General features: G+C 39.9%; 1 protein-coding gene across 2 annotated transcripts; it reads left to right on the top strand.

Annotated features, from left to right (window-relative positions):
• The first annotated feature begins 403 nt into the window (after positions 1 to 403).
• On the top strand, positions 404 to 20,716 carry nlk1 (nemo-like kinase, type 1). 2 transcript variants are annotated; one of them, XR_007938787.1, is made up of 13 exons: positions 404 to 1,116; positions 1,753 to 2,176; positions 4,553 to 4,682; positions 4,782 to 4,837; positions 5,095 to 5,201; positions 10,532 to 10,617; positions 10,697 to 10,906; positions 11,387 to 11,488; positions 12,325 to 12,411; positions 13,312 to 13,510; positions 13,617 to 13,710; positions 15,641 to 16,980; positions 18,238 to 20,716. XR_007938787.1 is itself a non-coding variant. In XM_022199950.2 (12 exons), exons 2-12 carry the CDS (start codon positions 1,869 to 1,871, stop codon positions 15,687 to 15,689), a joined length of 1,428 nt encoding a protein of 475 aa, XP_022055642.1. In that variant the 5' UTR covers positions 404 to 1,116; positions 1,753 to 1,868; the 3' UTR covers positions 15,690 to 20,716. The 2 variants fall into 2 exon arrangements, 1 of the variants encoding a protein (XP_022055642.1); XM_022199950.2 differs by having other exon boundaries at positions 15,641 to 20,716.
• The last annotated feature ends 1,576 nt before the right edge of the window (positions 20,717 to 22,292 follow it).

Raw genomic sequence — 22,292 nt, forward strand, 5'->3', positions numbered from 1 at the left:
TATCTCTAAGTACAGTAAAACATTTGATTTTATGGTCAAAACAAACAAAAAAGAAGTAATTGTTCTTTGTAAAAATACAGATCAGATTTTTGATGTGGACATTATTTGATCAATTATTTCGCCATTTTTCTTTTGCAATTCATAGAAATATTTTTTTTCTGTGATTTTACAAGTTATTACCTGTCATTTACCAAAACGGAAAATCTATAAAACAACAGTAATAAAACTGTTAGTTTAGTTTTTACAGTGTACAAAGTGCTTAACTAAAATCATTAAGAAGGCCAATAATGTATATAAAAATTGAAAGATAAAAATCATAGAACAAAAAAAGAATATAAAAATAGATTGATTTGTTTTTTAAATCACAAATATCTGCAATTATTAACCGCTTGACAAAAAAAATAAGATGTTGAATGAATTTTTATCAGTGTTTAGTCTACAAGCATCAGTAATCTGTCCAAAATACTGTTTTATTTTCATTATTGTGTGTTAGCAGCATTCAAATTGTTGTGTACCTTAAAATATAGGCTTCAAAGTCAGGTGGTTATATAAACAGTAAACGTGTTTTTTTCTGGTCTGTAAAATTAAAAATTAAAAATAGGTCATCATTAATTGGTTCAAAGATAATTATCATGATGAAATAAAGTCATTTCCCGCTGTATGTTCAGACCTATGCCTGATTGTGTGGAGCTGGACCGGGCTGACCGTCCCTGGTTAATCTGGTTAATTGGTTCAATGGTGACCAGCAGCTAGTTAACATTGTTTACAGCGGCTCCAACCCTCCCCCACCCGACTCCGCAGCTCCTCCTCCACTGCTAACCAGCTAGCCGTGGCTGCAAAACGCGACCACAAGTCTGGCTGGATTTAAAGAGAAGCTCCGCTGGATGAGCCCACTGCCAGAACCCAGCAGAACCTCCTGGTCGTGCGGGACTCTCCGGTTCTGGGTGACACGGAGCGATGGACAGCAAGCGGGCAGACGGCAGCTAGCTGCGGCGAGAGCTAGCTAACGATCCGGCTAGCTCCGGCAGCCGGGGCGACGAGCACCGAACTCGGCTTTTTTTCGCCCTTTTTGACGTCTGTTTTCGTGCCATGCCATCGAACTTTCAACCGAGCTAGGTTTGTGATACAGTTTAATTGCTTTTGAAAGCGAGCTGCTTGGTTTTTTTTAAATTATCTGGGTCACCTAACCGACCAGTGGAGCTTATGTGGGTCAGACATCGTCTAATTAGCCCGAACAGCTGGTTAGCATGGGACTAGCTCGTTTCCCGATGGCAGCTTATTTTATTTGTAGTATATTTGTTATTTTAAATTGAAAACAACTGCCAATGTGTGTGTTTGTATTGGTGGAGTATCCTCTAAAGTTTGACGGGATGCAGTTAGCATCGGGTTAAACTGTTATTTTAGACACTTTCATCATTTTGAAGCTGAGCCGTTAGCTAGCCGGATTCTGTTAGCTTATAGCAGCTTCACCAACCAGGTAGGAGCTGCTCGCTACAAACAAAGGTAACTAACCCCGCTGGTTAAACTGTTAGTTTAACCAGTTAGTTGCTGCTGTTTTGTATCCAGGCCGCTGTTTAGATGAGTTAACTGTGTTTTAACCAAGTCAATCCAGACAGTATATGTGTTTGTGTGCACGTTTCTGCCGAACACTCGCTCTGGCTGCGGGGTAAAGACCAAGCCGTTGCGCCTCTCTCCATCCCGGCTCGGCTTGTTTACATCGGGTCGGTATCTCCGGGCTTCGTGTTCACACAGGAGGCCGATGGGTCCAGCAGAGTGAGGAGCTCCGAGCCGAGCAGAGCCAGGAGCAGCATCAGCGTCTTGGTGCCGCTCCGATCCAGTGGACCGTGCGTGGGTTCGGTGAGCGGAGGATGGCCTTCCACGGAGCAGGCCGGCAGACCGTGTGTGGAGATCTGTTCCCGGGCTCCGAGCTGGGCCACAAGTACTTCTGTGTCAACTCCTCCTGCGGAGCTCCATCCACGGGCCTCAGCGCCACGCCGTGCCTGACCGGACCCACCGCCCCGGCCGGGACCCCCCGTCACCCCACGGCTCTCGGAGGCAGCGCCGGCGGAGGAGCGGCGGTGCCTCAGCCCTACAGCAACCCGGCCAGCGAGGTGCCGAGTCCCGCAGAGATGGAGCCCGACCGGCCCATCGGTTATGGCGCATTTGGAGTCGTCTGGTAAGAAAACAAGACCGAGGCCCGAACAGACACCTCGGTCCGCTGACATGGAGCCTCTGGAGGTTCTGTGGGTTCAGGTTAATTTTATAGACAATTAAAAAAATAAAAAATCATCACATCATCTGTAACAGAAAACAGCCGTTCAGCAGAACTGCAGCGATTCATCGATTAGCTGTCAAATATTAGATTATTTACCAGATGTTGGAGCAATTGAGCAGTTGTTTTGATTAAGTTTTAAGAGAAAAACATAAATTCTGCAGTTGCAGCTCCTTATATGTTTCTTTCCTCCTTAATGACAGTATTCTGAACATCTTCGGACAAAACAAGACATTTTTCATCTTTGGGAGACACTTAACACATTTTTGGAACAATTTTTAGAGCGAATAGCTACAGACAATGAAAATGTTAGCTGGGGCCTTAATTTAAAGACGGCAGCTTGCTGCAATTCAGTAGAACTGCAACAAGTCATTGATTAGTTGTCAAATATTAGATTATTTACCGACCGTTTGGACAATTGATTAGTTGTTTTGACTAATTTTTAGAAGGAAAACATCTCAATACTGTGATTGCAACTCCTTAAATGTGGGGGGAAAAAAAGTTTCTTTCCCAGTTAATGACAGTAATCTGAGCATTTTTGGACGAAACAAGACATTTTTCATCTTTGGGCGACACAATTGACATTTTTAAAAACATTTTTCAGAGCAAATGGCTACAGACAATGAAAATAGGTTAGTTGGAGCCTTAATTTCAAGTCACCAGCTTGTGTTTAGAAATGCCTCACATCAACCATTAATCCAGTAATTGTCATCTATTTAATTCATCCAAAAAAAGTATTTTGAAAAGCGAGTATGTTTGTTTTGTTTTTTTGAAGGAAAAGTTCAAATTCTGTGATTTCACTTTCCTAAATGCGAATATGGTCTGGTTTCTCCTCTGACAGTAAACTGAATATATTTTCTTTGTTGGAGACAAAACAGCTCGTTAAGTACCGCATTAACTGCAGCCTCGTTCACCTCATTGGATGCCTAGCTTGTTGTGTGATCTGTGATTTTAAGTTTAATCCATTAGAAACTACTGTGAAATATATATTCTTGACTTTTCTGTAGGGCAACGACTATCATTTACTTTCAGTAGCGGTTAAGCTGTTGATTTAAAACATTCACATGACGATGAAAATGTCCATCACAGAGTCTGCTAATCAAAGGTGGTGTCTTTAAAATGATGTGTTTTGTTCAGCTAGTTAATCTACAGCTGCATTGATTGACTTTACTCAGCTACTTACGTCATCGATTTATCAGTTTCAGTCAAATTTAAGACAGGAAATCCTCTTTAATCTAAATGTTTCTTTCCTCTGGGGCAGTAAACTGATTATCTCGGAGTGTTGTGAAACGCTGATCGATTCTTTTCAACATTTTGTGGACCAAAGAACAGATTGATTAAGACAGGAAGGAATCAGTAGAATTTTCAACAATGCCAAGTAATCATTAAATGCAGCTGTTGGACTTGAAATGTATTCTGACCTCTGTATTGATAAATCAGATGTTTTAGAAAGATATCAGGTTTCAACAAAAAACAGCTGATTAACTGATTTATCAATAATCAAACACTCAGACATGTGTTCTAAGATGGTTCCCACCCATAAAATGTACATTATTTGTAGTAATAAATGGGCTAAAATAATTAATGGTTAAGTAATTAATCGTCGGGTGTATAAAATGTCAGAAAAATGTTTTTCAGCGCAGAAAGTGAAACTATATTGAAGACGAACTCAGACTTCAACCAGTTAAATTAGAGCATCAGCATCACAAACTGCTACTTTATCAATTTAATTACCCAGAACTGAATCTGTATTTTAATCGCGTTGTTTTGAAATGCCAGAAAACAGTGAGAAAGGTACATTTTTGAAAACTGAAAGTGACATTTGGGTTATTTAAGATACACTCAAGCTGCAAATTTTCACATTTAACCATTTTTCAACCTGCCAATGTTTTTTTTTTTTTTTTTTTTTTTTTTTTTTTGCTTGAAACGCCTTTTACAAATAAAATTACAGTAACTCTGTGTTTTCCAGCCCTGGTTTATAGCTGCAGCCTCCCTTTTAGTGAAAATAAGTTAATGCACAGATAATATTTCCTGGTTTAAAAAGAATCACAGAATTATAATCAGAGCTGCAACTAATGATTGTTTTCTGGCTTTATTAGTGGTTGTTTGGTCTCTAAAATATCAGAAAATTGTGAGAATGTCGTTCAGTGTTTCCATAAAATCTCTTGTTTTGTCTAAAGGTCTTCAGTTTGGAAAGCAGAAAATATTCGCAAACTTGAATCAGAGAGTTTACTGTTTTACTTCAAAAAAATAATACTCTGGACTGTTTCTTTGTTTTAGGTCGGTGACTGATCCTCGTGACGGGCGGAAGGTGGCTCTGAAGAAGATGCCGAACGTCTTCCAGAACCTGGTGTCCTGTAAGAGGGTCTTCAGAGAGCTGAGGATGCTGTGCTTCTTCAAACACGACAACGTAAAGATCCCAAAAACAGCTGCTTTGTTGTTAGATTTGAATGTTGAAAAAAAAAAAAGAGAGAGAGACTACATCTTTGGTTTTTCTGCTTCCCTTCAGGTTCTGTCGGCTCTGGACATCCTGCAGCCTCCACAGATCGACTGCTTCGAGGAGATGTATCCTTCACCACACCTTCTGTCCCACTTTCTGCTCATTAACTGTCCTCGTTTAATTCACTTAATTTAGCTGCAGGTCTAAATCCAGCTCCTCGCTGCAGACCGGACACTCACGGTTGAAGCTGCTCTTTTTTTTTCTCTCTCTCTCTCTCAATCTCTTTTCGTGTTTCTGAACTCGGTGTTGGCTGAAACTGCTTCGTGTTGTCGTAGGCGGAGGTCAGTGGGTTTGTTTTCCTTGACAGAAAGCCGCCCTGCAGATACGTGATCACGGAGCTGATGCAGAGCGACCTCCACAAAGTGATCGTGTCTCCTCAGCCTCTAACCACCGACCACATCAAGGTCTTCCTCTACCAGATCCTCAGGGGTGAGCCGCTCAGAACAAGATTTTTTTTACGTTTTCTGGGAGTTTTACAAAGAATCACAGTCCTGACTTCTGATGTTTAACTATCTGGAGCTGCGCTGATCAATCATTTGGTTGTCGGCTCTTAAACTGTTCACCAAACGTTTTAAATTATCTGTTAGCAGAGTTTAAATGTGAGTATTTTCTTGTTTTCTTTCCTCTTCTGTGACATTAAACTGAAGAAACAAGACAAAACAAGACATTTGAGGAAAAATATTTAGATTTAAAATGTTAATTTGGAGAAATTAGTGATGAATGAAAATGTTATAGAATATTTTAATATTGTGAAAATAATACAGACAAAATACCTTCAGGCTACGTGACCGTTTTAAGATAATAAACTTAGTAAATACCCGAATGAAAAATTTAATTTCTTTGTCCAAGCTTTACCTTTTGATCAAAAACGAGAGATTTTAATGAAACACTGATTCCCATTTCTTACAATTTTCTGACATTTTAGAGACAATTGATTTGAATGCAGCGATTTTTGTACCAAGAAATATGTAATTATCTGTGCAATAACTTATTTCTTTAAAAAAATTATATGCGTTTTCAGCTGCGTCTGTTTATTGTAATTTACTACTATTTATTGTTATTTTACTGGTTTAATGAATTGACTTACATGCAACCCATCTGGGGGTTTTGTTTGTTTTCAAAAGATTTTTCACTATTTTTCTAGCATTTTGACACGAGATGAATTGATTGCTCATTACATTCATTGTCTTGTTTGCTTGTTTATTATAAATCAATCCATTTTTAAGTTCATTGTGATGATATTTTGGACTTTAGGAAACATTTTTTTAGTTTTTGACATTTTAGAGACCAAACATCTCATCAGTTCATTCAGGAAATAATCAAAATCTTGTTTAGTCCAAAAATCTTCAGTTTACTGTCAGAAAGAGAAACCAGAAAATATCCACATTTACACTCAACAAAAATATAAACGCAACACTTTTGTTTTTGCTCCCATTTTTTATGAGATGAACTCAAAGATCTAAAACTTTTTCCACATACACAATATCACCATTTCTCTCAAATATTGTTCATAAATCTGTCTAAATCTGTGATAGTGAGCATTTCTTTGCTGAGATAATCCATCCCACCTCACAGGTGTGTCATATCAAGATGCTGATTAGACACCATGATTAGTGCACAGGTGTGCCTTAGACTGCCCACAATAAAAGGACACTCTGAAAGGTGTAGTTTTATCACACAGCACAATGCCACAGATGTGGCAAGATTTGAGGGAGCGTGCAATTGGCATGCTGACAGCAGGAATGTCAACCAGAGCTGTTGCTCGTGTATTGAATGTTAATTTCTCTACCATAAGCCGTCTCCAAAGGCGTTTCAGAGAATTTGGCAGTACAGTGAACCCTCGCTATAACGCCTTCGCTGTTTCATGGATTTTTTTTTTTTAGCACAGCTTTTTTTTAAATAGTGCATTGTGTTCTGCATCCTGATTGGCTAAGGGACTGACCAACATGAATAGTCTCCGCGCCTCGTCTCCTCTGCCATACAGGCCGGCGCGGCCTGCTGTGGAGCGCTGGATCATTTCTCTCCTTGGTCTCCATGTAGTGAGACACCCTGAAAGACGGAGCAGCCTTATTCTTTTCCCCCGCCGTCAGCCGGACAGTGGACGTGGTCCCCAGCCGTCTCTGGCCACCGCAGCCGCGTTTCCCAGGAGAAGAGTGCCGGCGCGATCCTTCCCCACCCCCGACTGCTCCAATTGATTCAGCCGGCCCGCTCTCTGAGGCAAGAGTACCGCCACGGCGTCCACCTGGCTGCAGCTGCAGCGCTCCCCCAAGTGCAGTATTGTATAATATCTGTAAATAAAGCTGACTACTTCACGGATTTCGCCTATCGCGGGTTCTTTTTGGAACGTAACCCCCGCGATAAACGAGGGTTCATTGTACATCCAACCAGCCTCACAACCACAGACCACGTGTAACCACACCAGCCCAGGACCTCCACATCCAGCATGTTCACCTCCAAGATCATCTGAGATCGGCCACTCGGACAGCTGCTGAAACAGTCGGTTTGTATAACCAAAGAATTTCTGCACAAACTGTCAGAAACCGTCTCAGGGAAGCTCATCTGCATGCTCGTCGTCCTCATCAGGGTCTTCACCTGACTCCAGTTGGTCGTCGTAACTGACTTGAGTGGGCAAATGCTCACATTCGATGGTGTCTGGCACGTTGGAGAGGTGTTCTCTTCACGGATGAATCCCGGTTTACACTGTTCAGGGCAGATGGCAGACAGCGTGTGTGGTGTCGTGTGGGTGAGCGGTTTTCTGATGTCAATGTTGTAGATGGAGTGGGCCATGGTGGCGGTGGGGTTATGGTGTGGGCAGGCGTCTGTTATGGACGAAGAACACAGGTGCATTTTATTGATGGCATTTTGAATGCACAGAGATCCCGTGACGAGATCCTGAGGCCCATTGTTGTGCCATACATCCAAGAACATCACCTCATGTTGCAGCAGGATAATGCACGGCCCCACAGACTGGTCACACAACACAGAGGTCCTGTACAAGAAGGGCCAAAGTCGTCTCCACCTGCTGAGGAGACTGAGGTCCTTTGGGGTGTGCAGGACTCTGCTCCGGACATTTTATGACTCTGTGGTAGCATCTGCTGTTTTCTATGCAGTGGTCTGCAGGGAGCTCTGAAAGGGACAGGAAGAGACTGAACAGACTGGTCAGGAGGGCCAGTTCTGTGCTGGACTGTTCCCTGGACTCCATAGAGGAGGTGGGTGAGAGGAGGATGTTGGCAAAGCTCACAACCATCATGGACAATCCCTCTCACCCACTGCATGACACTGTGGTGTCTCAAAGTAGCTATTTCAGCAGTAGACTGAGACACCTAACCTGCAAGAAGGAGCGCTATCGCAAGTCATTCATTCCATCTGCCATAAGACTTCATAACATCAGCATCACTGGCTGATGTTAACACAAAACTGGGCTCCGTCACATCATCCTTTACCACATAATTTGTACAGTTCTTGTGCTATTTGAGTCTTCTTGTACTTCACATCATTCCATAAGCCACTTTTTCCATCCTACACTCCTGAACATATTGTGATTATTATGATTATCATTATATTGTTGTTTATTGTTGGCTCTACTGTATGATGTATGCTGCTGTAACATAGGAAATTTCCCCAGACACAGGGAGTAATAAAGGATTATCTTATCTGATGTTGCAAGGATCTGTACACAATTCTTGGAAGCTGAAAACGTCCCAGTTCTTGCATGGCCAGCATTCTCACCGGACGTGTCACCCATTGAGCATGTTTGGGATGCTCTGGATCGGCGTATACGACAGCGTATACCAGTTCCCGCCAATATCCAGCAACTTCACACAGCCATTGAAGAGGAGTGGAACCCCCCCCCCCCCCCCCCCCCCCCCCCCCCAATAAAACAAAACTGCACCTTTCAGAGTGGCCTTTTATTGTGGGCAGTCTAAAGCACACCTGTGCACTAATCATGGTGTCTAATCAGCATCTTGATATGGCACACCTGTGAGGTGGGCTGGATTATCTCAGCAAAGGAGAAGTTCTCACTATCACAGATTTGTGAACAATATTTGAGAGAAATGGTGATATTGTGTATGTGGAAAAAGTTTCAGATCTTTGAGTTCATCTCATAAAAAATGGGAGCAAAAACAAAAGTGTTGTTTATATTTTTGAGTGTAAGAAGCTCAAATCAGAGTTTAAACAGTGTCCAGGCGATTCCTTCTTACTGCAGAGCACCTGATGCCAAAGTCTTTGTAAACCTCAGATAAACGCTGATGCGGAGGACAACAGGTTCAGGAACGTTGTTATTTTTAAGACTGATTCGTGTCTCATCTGAAACAGAAAGTTCTTCTCCAGTGCAGGGAGCTGTAGCTCAGAGGTGTTATGAAAAAACACATTTACACAATATATATTTTAGTGCTTCTGAGGTCAGCCCACTGATTTACAGAGTTATGCTGAATGTCTACGAGCTGACAGTCCTTCAGACTCGTAATAATATCCAAAACACAGTTAACGTGGATATCGTCCAAACTCCTCATTGTCAACGAAACGTGACTTTTACAGGAGGAGGAAATCAGTTTTACATCCATCCAGGTGTCACAGTCTAATTACTGAATCTGGTTTCTGTTTGACAATGAGATGAAGCAACACTGGAAACAACAGAAAGGAGACAAAACAATTAGGAAAATGGCACAAAATAAGGCGAACAACACAAGTGTGACAGAAAAGGACAAAAATCAGACACAAAAACGACAACAGACACAAGTGATAAAAGCAAATATCAGTTTTGCTTCCATCCAGGTGTCACAATCTAAAGAATAAGTCCAGTTTCTGTTCACTTTCTTTATAACCAACTTTGAGCATTAGTATTATGGGATGTATCATCATATTGCAGCAGTTTAATGTCTGATGTAGAGTCCTACAAACAATCATTAGTACCTTGGATGTGTTTTTGTTTTCTGATAATTCACCAGAGGAAAACAAAGTGCATTCTTGGTACATTTTCCAGGCTCATATCAGCACGTTTCTTTTGTGTGTGTGTGTGATTTTGGACAAATTTTGCCTCATTTTGGACAATTGTATTTGTAATTTGGCATGAATTCTGTGACATTTTAGACAATCTTTGGGTCATTTTTGACCAATTTTCCGACAATTAGACAAAATTTGTTTAATTTGGACCCTTTTTCTCATTTTAGACAATTGTTCTCAGTTTGTACATTTCTGATTTTTTTTTTGTTTAGTTTTGGATAAATTCTGATTTATTTTTCTAGAAATTATGACACGCTTTTGTAATTGTGGCCAAACTGAAACAGAAACACATCAAGGGTAGCAATGCTGTTGCAGTTTTACTGTTCAGACATCCCATAATACTGATGCTCAGACATGGTTAAAGAGAAAATGAACAGAAACCAGATTTAGTGTTTAGACCATAATACCTGGATGGATGGAAAACTGATCTGGTGTCAGTTTTTACCAGAACTCAAATGTGTTTTTCATTCTAAAATGTCATGAGTGTATCTGCTGTACTGGTGAAGTTCTGAGGCTCAGAAATGATGGAAAAAGTCCATTAACAAGAGATAAATCTGGACCCGCTTCTATGGACTTAAAGGGAAATATTCATAGTATGAATTAGAACTCTGATCATTAGTAAATTTACTGTAGAAAAAGAACCAGATGATTCTGAGGATGTTGGAGGATCTTCAGTTGTTCTAACAAAGACGTAGAAATGTCACCTTCAGGTGTTTGTCGGAGTGTACGAGATCTGATGTTGTTCTCTGTTCCAGGTTTGAAGTATCTTCACTCTGCTGGGATTCTGCACAGAGACATTAAACCTGGAAACCTGCTGGTCAACAGCAACTGTCTGCTGAAGGTAAGAACCAACTGCTGGCTGGAAACCTTCACCGTCCACTACACTCAGAGATGTGATCGTTCTGTTTCCTGCTGTACAGATCTGTGACTTCGGTCTGGCCCGTGTGGAGGAGCCCGACCCGTCACGTCACATGACCCAGGAGGTGGTGACTCAGTACTACAGAGCTCCGGAGGTCCTGATGGGCTGCCGACACTACGGGTCGGCCATCGACGTCTGGTCAGTGGGCTGCATCTTCGCCGAGCTGCTGGGACGACGAATCCTCTTCCAGGCTCAGAGCCCCATCCAGCAGGTGAACATCTGGACTCACTGGTTCACATTTTTACCTCAGAAAGAAGTTAAATAACAGTTCAGAACCAGGATAGGTTTGTTCAGGATTCAGTGATAAAGTAAATGTCATTTTGGTGTACGAATTTCAAATTAAAAGCTTCCCTGTACATTTAAAGACGAGAAAAATATTCTTAATACGCACGTTTATGTGCACTGAATTTTGACTAGAGTAAAATATGGCTGTTAATATCCATGTTGCCATGTTTGTGACAATGTGACATTTTCTGACACTTTCATCTGTAAATATCCAGACTATTGACACTATCATGTTAATATGCAGGTTATTGGCACCTTTATGTGTTAATGTTCTCTTTTTTTACACTTGTATCCATTAATTCCAGGTATTTGACACTTTTGTGCATTAATATGAATCATTTTGACACGTGTGCATCATTCTCCAGGTTATTGTGTGTGATTAACGTGTCCTTGGTCTCTGCTGCAGCTGGATCTGATCACAGATCTGCTCGGGACGCCTCCTCTGTCGGCTCTGGCTTCGGCCTGTGAAGGAGCTCGAGCTCATATCCTGAGAGGACCTCACAAACCGGTAGGATGCGAAGCTGCACTCTGCTCTGAAACGTGAAAACAAAGAAAGAAACAAGAAGTTTAGACATGTTTTTACTTTATTTTCCTGTTTATTTTCTATTGGAAACAACAGCAGACACGTCACATTGAAACACGTACTATCTTGATTATTCTCTTTTTTCCTAAAAGCGATTGACTAATCAGTCAACCAATCAATCAGTCAGACAGTCAAATCAAATAGGTCACTTTTCATGCAGGTTACAGATGATTGACAAGCTGAGACCCAAATACATACATACATAAATATTATTATGCAGGACAGGAAAAAAGTGGAAATCTAGTGAGAGAAATGAAAATTAATGAAACTAATAAAAATTAAATAGTACTAATTATAGTAAAATCAAACATTGTGTAAAATGTGCAAAATAATAACAATTACCATAATTGGACTTGAAGTATATTTTATGGAAAATCAATGAGACAAAAACAATCATAGTAGAATAATAGCATGTTAATGATACTGCTGGCATAAGAAATAATAACAATAGCACATCGACACAGAAAATGACACAATAATAATAATAATGAAACCAGTATATAAACTGTATCATTTACTATAATAGAAAAAAATCTTAGTGAAAGTTATCAGCAGACCTAAATTATAAATTAAGAAGCTTGAATTTATATTACTAAGAACTTGAACCAGACACTGCAAAGGTGTTGAATAAAACTCAGACTGTGATTGGTTCATTTGTACATTTTTCCTGTTTTGTTCGTCAGTGACTATTTTCTCGTATATTTCTGTAGCTGAGGTCAGCAGAAGTTCTGGTTCTGATTGCTTGTTTGTTTGGTTCTCAGCCGTCGCTGTCGGTTCTCTACATGTTGTCTGATGGAGCCACACATGAAGCCGTTCACCTGCTCTGTAGGATGCTCGTCTTTGATCCGGTGAGTAACACAACAGACCGACAAAGATCAACAGAACACAACGCAGGCCAACAAAAATCAACACAACCCAGACTGACTCAGTTCTGCTGCTTGATGTCTGAGGGACAGTAGCTCTCAGTAATGTTTCCCTACTTTTGTTGGTTATTTTTAATGTCTTATTGTGCAGCTGCTTATGGTGTATTTTAATTTGTTGTTGTACGGTAGCAACATTGTGTATTTTACATTACACAACATTAAAGCCATCTGGTGGTATCAGGCATCAAAATGTTAGCAAGATTAACGCGTTAGCATCTGCTAGTGTCACTATCTTGACTTTAAATGTACTAGATCACCATGGTAACAGATGTTATACAGCTAGATCACCATGGTAACAGATGTTATACAGATAGATCACCATGGTAACAGATGTTATACAGCTAGATCACCATGGTAACAGATGTTATGCAGATAGATCACCATGGTAACAGATGTTATACAGCTAGATCACCATGGTAACAGATGTTATACAGATAGATCACCATGGTAACAGATGTTATACAGATAGATCACCATGGTAACAGATGTTATACAGATAGATCACCGTGGTAACTGACACTGCATAGCTAGATCACCATGGTAACGTGATTGGTCCATTTACTGCAGAGGTAGAGTCACATGACACATCAATTTGTATGTTAGCTCTGATTGGAGGCTTGAGTTTTGTTGAGTCGACTAACAGAGAAAGTCTGAATTTGTCAAACCTGCATCGTAGTCAGAACCTGGAGGCCAAGGCGACACCTTGGAGTCTTGGTCGCGTTCCTCAAGCATTACTTGAATGATCTCTATGGAGTAGCAGGAAGCATCGTCCGGCTGAAACGGTTTAATCTGCAGTTATTCAGTGTTTCTTCTTCTGGCCTCCAGGCTAAAAGGATCTCCGGCAGCGACGCCCTGTCCCACCCCTACCTGGACGAAGGTCGCCTCCGTTACCACACCTGCATGTGTCAGTGCTGCTACTCAGTTCCCAGCGGACGAGTTTACACCCGAGACTTCGAGCCGGTGGCCGAGCGTCCGTTCAGCCACAGCTACGAGAACAGTCTGCTGTCGGTGTGGCAGGGAAAAGGTACGAAATAAAACCTTGATTGGCTTCCGTGTTTAAGGCCTGATTTATAGATTCTCATCTGTTTGTTGTTTATGTGGCGGCTGATTTTCTCTTTTCTTTTAACCAGAGTTGATCCATCGCTTCATCACGGAGCACCAGCAGGGAAAACGAGTGCCGCTGTGCATCAACCCTCAGAGTGCTGCCTTCAAGACCTTCATCAGGTGAACGGTCGTTCATCCATCCATCCATTATCTAAACACTGCTTCATCCTCATTAGGGTCACAGGGTGCTGGAGTGTATCCCAACTGACTTGAGGCGAAGGCAGGAGACAGCCTGGACAGGTCACCAGTCTGTCACAGGGCTACATATAGAGACAATCACATTCACACCTACAGACAGTTTAGAATAATCAATGAACCTCAGCATATTTTTGGACTGTGGGAGGAAGCCGGAGTGCCCAGAGAAAACCCACGCATGCACAGGGAGAACATGCAAACTCCATGCAGAAAGATCCCGGGAAAGCCGGAATGCAAACCAGGGATCTTCTAGCAAGGCGAAAGTGCTAACCACTACGCCACTGTGCCGCCCCAGGTGACCGTTCAAACAGGATTTAACTTATAAATGCATTTATGAGACTCCAGATCTGGAAAAGTGAAGGACATGAGCTGCAGACATTTAAATTATTGTCAAATAAGAGAAAATACTGAAACTGAGCAGCAGAAGTCTTTAATATTTTCTATTTCCTGCCTTTAACGTGTAAAACATCAACATTAAAAGTTCCTTTTAATTAGGTGGTCTTTCTCTAGAGCATCAGTTTGTTTTTACTGGTTTTGGAGGTGTTTTTAATAACATTCTGTCTTCACTAAAATCTATCGGAGCTGGAGCTGCACAAAGTTGTTTTTTTCTACTGTACATAAATACATGCATGTTTCAACAACTGCATTCAGAAAACGAGCAGTTTGTTGATTTGTTTGACACCAAACGGCTGATTTTAAATGTGAAAATAATGAAAAAATGTCTGAAAAGTCCATTATCATCCATTGTTTCTTGATTACCAATAACTGTCTCTCAAAAAAAACATGTCTATTCCTAATGAATTCTGTATTATTTATGCAAAAACATTACATTTTCTGATCTGTCAGTGAAAGAAATAATCAAGAGACATTTATGAGAAAAGACTGAAACTGAGCAACAAATGTTCAATATTTTCTTATTACTGCCTTTAAACTATAAAATATCAACAATAAATCACTTCTTCCATATTTTTACGTTTTAGACCTTAATTCTTGCACCTCTGTTTTTCTTATTGTATGAAGCTCCAGATGTTTTTTTTTGCTACTTTATAGACACCGATGATTTAAAAAAAAAAACTGTCATTCAGGAGTCAAACAGCTGATTTTTATATGTAAAAACAATAAAGAATGTGTGAAAAGTCCATCCAAATATGTTGTTTCTGGATTTCCCATAATAAAAATTCTGATTTATCAAAGTGAAATAAATTAGCAGCAGACTTTTAATTTACTGTCAAATCTGTGAAAATGCTGAAATTGAAGCACAAATGTTAAATATGTTCCATTTCCTGCCTTTAACATGAAAACATTCACATTAAATCACTTCTTTTTTCCTTTTAAATATCTTTTTTATCTTTGCTGTTGCTGATATTTTAGAATATTTATTGTTTCATCAAACTCTTGCTTAGGTTTTTTTTTTTTTTTACTGTACACAAGTTAAATGTGTTGCTGCTTTTTTTTTTTTTTTTACAGGAACAAAATGATGCAAATGTTGAAGGTAAAGTTTAGAAAACTCAAGCAAAACTCAGAAAATTCCATTATTAAGAGCTCTTATTTTGAAAACGATGCAAAAACCATGTTGCTGATTGATCCCAATTAGATTTTATCATGTTATTTTTAGTTTTCTTTTAATTAAAAGCTGGATTTTTTTCGTAACCTTAGATAAACTGACATCTTTTAGATCATTTATTGCAGTTTTTTGCAATGAAAACTTAATTTGACAGTAAATAAATGGTGCCACAGTGTTTCTGCTGGTTTTCCAATGTGTGCGTTTTGACATTAGACGGTTAAAATTCAGCCTAAACTCTGCAGAAAGTTTTGATTTGAACTTTTAATCTGCGTGATTCTTCTTCTGCTTCAGGTCGACTGCTTGGCACTCGTCTAAAGTGTCCAGGAAGGAGGAGAGATGAACGACGGCATCTCAGCGACGGATTTAAATCGGCCGCGGCGTCAGAAGAATACCGAAGAGTTTGGGTCTTCTCTCTGTTTTTGTTTTCGTGAAAAAATATCTCCCCCTTCCCATCCTCCAACAAATAACTTTCCTCGACCCGAACCCCCCCGATGCTCGAGGCCATTTTCGGTGCTGATTTACATTTTAAAAAAAACACACAAAAAATGCTGCTGAAGTGCTCGAGGAGGAAACGGACTGTTTGTAGAGACGTTCCTGATGGTTTTAACTGTTTGGTAGATTTAGTTGGTTTTTGAAGTCATTCCAGCTCAGCAGGACGTCATCGCCGCCAAAACCACCACCTTTTAACGCCAAACGCCGCCAAGGTTTCCTCCTTTTTTTTTTTTTTACATTTGAACACATCACTCACTGTGTTTTTCGTCGCTCGGCACGGCGACATTAATGCAATTTAGCAGATGTAGCAGGTTTTCCAGGAGTTTCTGCGTGTACAGTTTGTTTTCTCCATTAACGGATTAATCAGGAATTCATCCCGTTTCTACTGTCAGTGTTTTAGAAAAAAAAAACATGTTTAGAAAGATGCCAAAACTGCTTGGCAGATTCTTCTTCTTCTTTCCTTCGGACTCGCCTCAAAAGTGTTTTTTATTTTCCTCCAGGAAGCAGCAACGACGTGTTTTTTTTTTCTTCTTTTTTTCTTTTTAAATCTCTTAATTTATTGCGTGTCTGTTGAAGAGCGAGTGTCTCCACCTTTTGTGTCTCTTTTACCTCAAACTCCCGAAGAAGAAACAGAAACTGGAGGGTTGAAATGTGCATATCTACAGACTGTCTCCGACATCATTCCTCCCGTTACCTCGCTCCTCCTCGGCTCTGAATCACAACAAGAAGGATGAAATGCTGCTGCTTCTGTTTGAACTCTGGACTGTGATGAGGACGCTCCAGAAGCTGCTTTTTTTTTTTTTCCAACAAACGTTACAGGAAACTCGCTTCACCAAAAGCTACCAGGACTTAAAGCTGCAGGAACCAGAGACTAAATTAAGTTCTGAGGAGATTCTAGAAACTATTTTATTCACCAAACGTCCTGATCAGAGCTTCTACCGTCTGAACATCTCGGCCCGTTTGAAGATCAGAGTCGACTATTTTTTTGAATCCGTTCTGACGCCACGTTTCCAACATCTAGAGGTCGTGAGCCACTAAACACTTAAAGTGCCGATCAGTTCTATGTCTTGTTGGATCAAACCTCAGCAGCTTCACGACCTCTGGAGGTTTTGCTCTGAAAGCTGTAAGCACTTAATGCAGTGAGTATCAGACATGAAATCTGAAAATAATGATTATTTCTGCCGCCAAATGATTCTTCTATCAGCTGTTTGTTTCTAAAGTATCATAAAATGATAAAAAATAGTTTCCTCAAATCCCAAAGATTTTCAGTTTACTGTCACAGAGGAGGAAAGAAACTAGAAAATGTTCACGTTCAAGAAGATGCAATCACAGAATTTGTGTTTTTCCTACAAATGACTCAAACTGATCTGATTAATTTATTATTTGTTGCAGGTTGTCGGTTCATTCTTTTCCTCAAAAACAGCAAAAAAAAAAAAATCTCAAACTGAACGTCGCATACCAACCGATTAGACAGAAATTAATCCCGATTGTAAAATCTGCTGAAAGTTGGGGCTAAAAATCTGGATTAGTTCATAAATGTTTTTTTTCTGGATTTAAATTGGAGCTTCTATGAGTGGAGTTTGTTTTGATGAAGGTTACTGAGTGTTTTTCCCTGAAAAGTTTCAATTCATGAAAAAAAAAAAAAAGTGCTGGAGGCGACCAAATCAGAGCTAAAAATCTGGTTTAATTCTCTGTCTGGGTTTAAATCTGATCTTTTTCAAATGTGTTGTGGTTTGGTGAAGGTTCGTTTTAGAGACAGAACCAACAATTATTGCCACTGTTGAATAATCAATTAGTTTTTGATTTAAAAAAAAGATGGTGAAAAATGTCCCCAGATGTCCAAAGATCTTTAGTTTACTGTCATAGAGGAAGAAAAAAATGAATATATTCACATTTAAGAAGTTTAAAAATGACTCAAACTAATCTGACATCAAACTACGTGGCGGTTAATTGATGAGGGTTGTTGACTGTTTTTGCCTTAAAAGTTTTGGAGGCGACCAAATCTGAGCTAAAAATGTGCATTCATTCTCTGTCTGGGTTTAAATCTAAGCTTTTTCAAATGTAGTTTGGTTTGATGAAGGTTCATTTTAGGGATGGAACCAACAATTATTGTTGAATAATCATGTAGTTTTTGATCAGAAAATGGTGAAAAATGTCCCCAAATGTCCAAAGATCTTCAGTTTACTGTCATAGAGGAAGGAAAAAAATGAAAATATTCACATTTAAGAAGCTGAAATCACAGAATTTAGATTTTTTCTTTTTACCTAAAACTGAGTCAAACTGATGAATAAATTATCAGACTAGCTGACGTTTAGTTTAATCCATTAATCGTTCCTGATTGGCTCCTTCAGTTTCAGACGTTTTGCTCCTTTCTTTCAAACCTTTTCAAACCTCAGGAACTCTTCAGTCCGGATCATTTGTTTTCTGGGACTCTCTGGAGGAACCTTCGGCTCCCGGTTACCGTTTCTTGGGACAAATTTGTCGGCGGCCCCTCGAGCGTCCTCGTCGGAGCTTTTTGGGAACCTGAAACCTCAGCTGGTCTCCGTGGCAACACCGAGGCGACTTGTATATCTGCATGTGTATATTTATTCCCCGTGGAGAAGCATTAGGGTTTGAATGCTGTGCAATGGTTGTCGACGAAAAAACGTACACTTTGTGCTCCTTTTATTTAATTCATCTTAGGAAGTGATTTTATTAGGAGTTCTGTTCTTTATTTTTCTGTTGTTCTGTTGTGAATTAGACTTTTGATGGCGTTCGGAGGCGTTTTGACAACTGTTCCCTGAAAATATTAAAGAAAACGCTCTGGTGGTTTGAAGCAGCAGCGTTTCAAGACGTCTGCTTGTTCCTCAAATCTGCTCCTTCTCGTTAAATTGATGTATTTTTAACTCAGTGATTTTCACCCATTAAGCTTCATTTTTTTGCTCTGAAACGTGATTGAGTGACATTTGTCCACATTTTTCTGCTTTAAGTGCTCAAGATGTGAATTAGGACCTTGAAAAATAATTGCATTCATATTTGTTATTTTAAATCTAAAAATGACATTTATGTGCTGCTTATCTGTTTATTTGTTTTTCCTCCTGAAATGCTGACTTTTGTTTTTTGTGGTCAGTTTTGGACTCTTTATTTTATCATTTTATGTGTAAAATATGTAAAAATTTCCTCATTTGCTAAAATGATATTTTCTGCAGAAAATGTAAAAACTGTTGCAGTTACACTTTCCCAAGAAATAACAAATGATGCATTAAAAGTAAAAAAAAACAAAAAAACAAAACGATTCATAAACAGGACAAACAACTTTAAAATCAGGATTCTGAATAGTTACAAAATGAGGAAAAATCAAACTTTTCTGCACAAATTCAGTTTTTAAAAGCCTCAAAAATTCAGTTTTCAGTGCTGTCTGATTACAATTCCATAAATAATCCCAACTTTATGCTTTTATTTCATTTTTAGAATAAATCAAACGTAAGATGCTCAGTCCAAAACTGTACTAACTATTGGACATTCACTGGAAAAGGAACTGAGAATAATTCAATTTTTGTCAATAACTGAGTAAGAAAAGTCACATTTTCTTGAATTAAGAAAAGATTTTTGGAACGTTTTAGTCTGTTTTCAAAATAAATCAGCTTTTTTGAACACTTTTTCCATTCAGCAGCACAAACTTTCAGAGGTTTTATGGTCTTTAGCAGGACTGTAGTCAACAAAGAAAATGAAATTAACTCTTAAACTGGACTTTTTTTCATCCATTTGAAGAAAATACAGATGATTTCTTTGATGTTAGTTTGGAGTAAACGGTAGGAAGTTTGATTGAATCAGTTCAAATCTAAAAATGTGAAATTGGAAATGAAACTGAGCATTTTGACCAAATAATCCACCAGTTAAACCTTTTATTTTGTGTTTGCAGGATACAGATTCCTGATTAAATTGTGTTTTAATTGAGGGGGTTGGAAGCAGAATGGTCTAACAAAATCTGAGTTTTAAATCATTTCTCTAATAATTAACAGTCTAGATTTTAGCGGCTAACTGTTCAAAGCCAAATACAGCGTTACAGTGAGTGTTGGACCATTCTTCAAAATACCAAACAAAGTCTTTTTTTCTCAAAAACTACAGGAAGTAGGCCAGACCATTCAGCTTCCAAATCCTTCACACTAAAACTAAACCAGCATTTCCACTGAAATGTCAGCAGCTTCCTGTTGGAATCTTTCACTTCTTTAAAGATCATTTGCCTTGAGGTTTCTAACAGAACATGTTTCCTGTGGCACATAAATGACATTTCTACAAGACGATGTTCCTTAAAAAACATTTATTTTGCCTCTAATCCCTCAAACATCCAGCTGACGGTGACGCTAAAAGCTGTAAATGTACGCTTGGTTTGCAACAACCCATTAAACTGCGAAAAATTAGGTGCTAAATTGGCTAAAAATGCATGAATTTGGTGCAGAAATGAGCGGTTTGAGGCCGAGGTTTGGGTTTTCAGGAGCAGCAGAGTTCTTCCTCCGACTCGTCCTCCTTTCCTGTCGTTGTGTTTAGTGGATCCTTTCAGGTTAGCTTCAACTAGACGGCCTGAGTTTGGTCTTTTTCCTCCGATCTCTGCTCTCAGATCAGCCGCCGTGGTGCGTTCAGGAGCAGAGAGTTAGACTCTTCTACGAAAAGAAACTTGATGTGTTTATTATTCTAAATATGATGTTTTAAACTGATGTTTTTTGTCTTTGTTTTAGCAAAAAGTTTTTGGTTTTTTTTTGTGTTTTATTTCTTGTTTTAATTTTTTTTCTTTTTGACTTGTGTTCCCAACAAATACTTGAATTTCTTAAAAAAAAATGTTTAGAGTTAAAGTAGTGAATGACAAATAAATAAATAAATGGACACTGGATAATATTCCTCCGTCGTGCTCAGAGGCCTTGTCTTTTCATCTGAACAGGAAATAAGTTCAGATTTTAGCCAATTCACTTCATGCTGCCACCACTGTGCTTCATTTTATGATGCTGCCACCACCGTGCTTTACATCATGATGCTGCTCGGTGAGGATGGTGTGTTTGCGATGGTGTTCAGTGTTTGATGTCCACTAAACATATCTAGTCTGACGAGACAAAAAGCTCCATTATTGTCTCGTCAGACCAGTAATCCTCCTTCCAGTGTGTGTGTGTGTGTGTGTATATATATATATATATACTGCTCAAAAAAATTAAAGGAACACTTTGAAAATACATCATATTTCAATACGGGGAAAAAACAAACTGGATATTAGCATTAATATGGACTGGATAATGTGTTAGGAATAAAAAGATGCCACATTGTTTGATGGGAATGAAAATGATTAACCCCCCAGGAGGGTTAATTCAAGACACTCCACAATCAAAGTGAAAAACTGATGTGGCAGACTGGTCCATCTTGCTGAAATTCCTTGGCAGCAACTCAAAATGGTATTCAGTAGTTTGTATGGCCTCCATGTGCTTGTATGCAGCCTGACAATATCGGGACAAGCTCTGAATGAGACGACGGATGGTGTCCTGGGGTATCTCCTCCCAGAACTGGACCAGGGCATCACTGAGCTCCTGGACAGTCTGAGGAGCAACCTGATGGTGTCGGATGGAACAAAACATAATGTTCCAAAGGTGTTCTATTGGATTCAGGTCAGGTGAACATGGGGGCCAGCTAATGGTATCAGTTCCTTCATCCTCCAGGAACTGCATGAGTTCTCTTCCCACATAAGACTGGGCATTGTCGTGCACCAGAAGGAATCCAGGACCACTGCACCAATGTAGGGTCTGACAATGGGTCAAAGGATTTCATCCTGATACCTAAAGGCAGTCAGAATGCCGTTGTCCAGCCTGTAGAGGTCTGTATGTCCCGCCATGGATATGCCTCCCCACACCATTACTGACCCACCACCAAACCAGTCATGCTGAACAATGTTACAGGCAGCATAACGTTCTCCACGGCTTCTCCAGACCCTTTCATGTCTGTCACATGTGCTCAGGGTGAACCTGCTCTCATCTGTGAAAAGCACAGGGCACCAGTGGTGGACTTGCAAATTCCTGTTTTATGGCAAATGCCAGCCGAGCTCCACGGTGCCAGTCAGCGAGCACAGTGGACACTAGAGGACGCTGGGCCCTCAGACCACTCTCATTACATCTTTTTCTGATTGTTTGATCAGAGACATTCACACCAGTGGTCTGCTGGAGCTCATTTTGTAGAGCTATTGCAGTGCTCATCCTGGTCCTCATTGCACAAAGGAGCAGATACCTGTCCTGCTGATCGGTTGAAGACCTTCGACAGCCCTGTCAAGCTCTCCCAGACTAACTGCCTGTCTCCTGGAATCTCCTCCATGCGCTTGAGAATGTGCTGAGAGACACAGCAAACCTTCTGGTAATGGCACGCATTGATGTGCCATCCTGGAGGAGTTGGACTGTCTGTGGAACCTCTGTAGGGTCCAGGTATCGCCTCATGCTACCAG

The sequence above is a fragment of the Acanthochromis polyacanthus genome, chromosome 21, assembly GCF_021347895.1.
Source record: "Acanthochromis polyacanthus isolate Apoly-LR-REF ecotype Palm Island chromosome 21, KAUST_Apoly_ChrSc, whole genome shotgun sequence".
Taxonomy (NCBI): Eukaryota; Metazoa; Chordata; class Actinopteri; family Pomacentridae; genus Acanthochromis; species Acanthochromis polyacanthus.